The sequence below is a fragment of the Micromys minutus genome, assembly GCF_963924665.1.
Source record: "Micromys minutus genome assembly, chromosome: 1".
Taxonomy (NCBI): Eukaryota; Metazoa; Chordata; class Mammalia; order Rodentia; family Muridae; genus Micromys; species Micromys minutus.
Window position 1 is genome coordinate 109,270,458 of NC_137969.1, and position 1,579 is coordinate 109,272,036.

At 45.5% G+C, this 1,579-nt stretch overlaps 1 protein-coding gene across 1 annotated transcript; it reads right to left on the minus strand.

Moving 5' to 3' along the window:
• Positions 1–925: 925 nt before the first annotated feature.
• Positions 926–1,297, minus strand: LOC308423229 (small ribosomal subunit protein eS25-like; the record flags this gene model as incomplete). Its single annotated transcript, XM_080919905.1, has 1 exon — positions 926–1,297. The coding sequence occupies one exon, from the start codon at positions 1,295–1,297 to the stop codon at positions 926–928; it is 372 nt and encodes a 123-aa protein (XP_080776031.1).
• Between the last annotated feature and the right edge of the window lie 282 nt (positions 1,298–1,579).

Consider the following 1,579-nt stretch of genomic DNA (forward strand, 5'->3'; position numbering starts at 1 on the left):
GACTTGCCAGCGGTGTCTGGGTACACAGGAGACTGGGTACGACAGCATCCATCTCAGAAGCTGCTGTTTCTCATCCGGGTAAACATGACTGGGACCCCTATTTTATGAACTGTGCTCTGCCTCCCCTGAACAGCTTGCCCAGAACCCTTGTGGCGAGGCAGACATGCAGCTAAGCAGCACCCCAGCATCTGGCTGTTTTGCTGAGGCTGGGGGCTGAACTCAGGTCTTCACACTTGTGCTTGAAATATCTTGCCAACTGAGCTGACTCCCCAGCCTCTCATGAGTATACTTCATCTACAGTGGTGAAAGTACCCAGGCAGAGGAGTAGTATCGAAGGTACAGTCAGAGTGAACTGGTCGATTCACAATCCTTTATCCTGTTGAGGGGGAGGGGAAACATTAATGAACAGGATTGATCTGAATGTGTTAGTATATACCTGTCATCGCAGCGCCCAGGAGGTAGGGGTTACACTTCTGAGGACAGCCCAGGTTACATAGTGAGACTCCATCTCAAAAGTATAAACAAACAAAAATTGAGCAAGGCCAAAACAAAGGCAAACCACAAGTTTATCAAAAGTAGAATGCCATTAAGGAAGCTTCTGGAAGGTCCCTACTGACGGGAGGGAATTTATGTCAAGTGAAAGATCTGAGAGAGATTGACGTGATGGAGAAAGATGCAGATAAATATAAATAAGAACCGTAACTAGCTTACACAGGAAAGCTGGCAGGAGAAGTACAAAGGTCACAAAGCAAGAATTAACTTTGGAGAGGACAGATCTGATCTGCAGACAGAATCCATAGCCTTTACCTTTTTTCAAGGGAACAGTGGCCCCCTAGGAGACACTAAAGACTAACTCTTTTTTTTTTTTTTTTTTTCTGATTCTATGAAGTTTTATTTTCCCAAATGTACAGCTGATTGAACCTGTTCATGCATCTTCACCAGCAGCTGGGGCATCTCCGAACTTTGTGTTTCTGGTGTAAATTACTTGGGCTCTGTGCTTTGGAACCAGCTTGATAAGTCCTTTACTAAGTAGCTCCTGAAAGGCTACCCTGGCCATGGAACCTCGAATCTTCAGTCTCTCGGAGACCACGGCTGGAGTGATAAGCTTATAGTTGGGAACTTCCTTACAGAGTTTGCCGTATGTAGATTTGTCAAACAGGACGAGATTGTTCAGCTTGTCCCAAACTTTGCCTTTGGACCACGTCTTTTTGGCCTTGCCACCAGATCTATTTACTCGATCTTTGTCTTTTTTGGCTGACTTCCCGGCATCTTTCCTCTTCTTGTCTTTGGGTGGCATGGCAAAGCTCAGAGCATGGTATGGACCACAGCAGCCTCACTAAGATGTCGGGAGAAAAGCAAGATTAACTCTTGAAGAACTAGAGACTAAAATGAAGTAGAGTAGTGCAGTAGTGAGAACCCAGGCAGAAGAAAGGACCCAGGTGAGCCTTACAGTTGCCAAATATGGTCAGTGGGTCCTGCATGAAGATGGAGAACAGGCCATTCCAGAGTGTATGGAATAGTATTAAACTCTGGAAATTGGAAAACCAGCACTGTTGTCCCAAAAGATTGCCCTTACAAG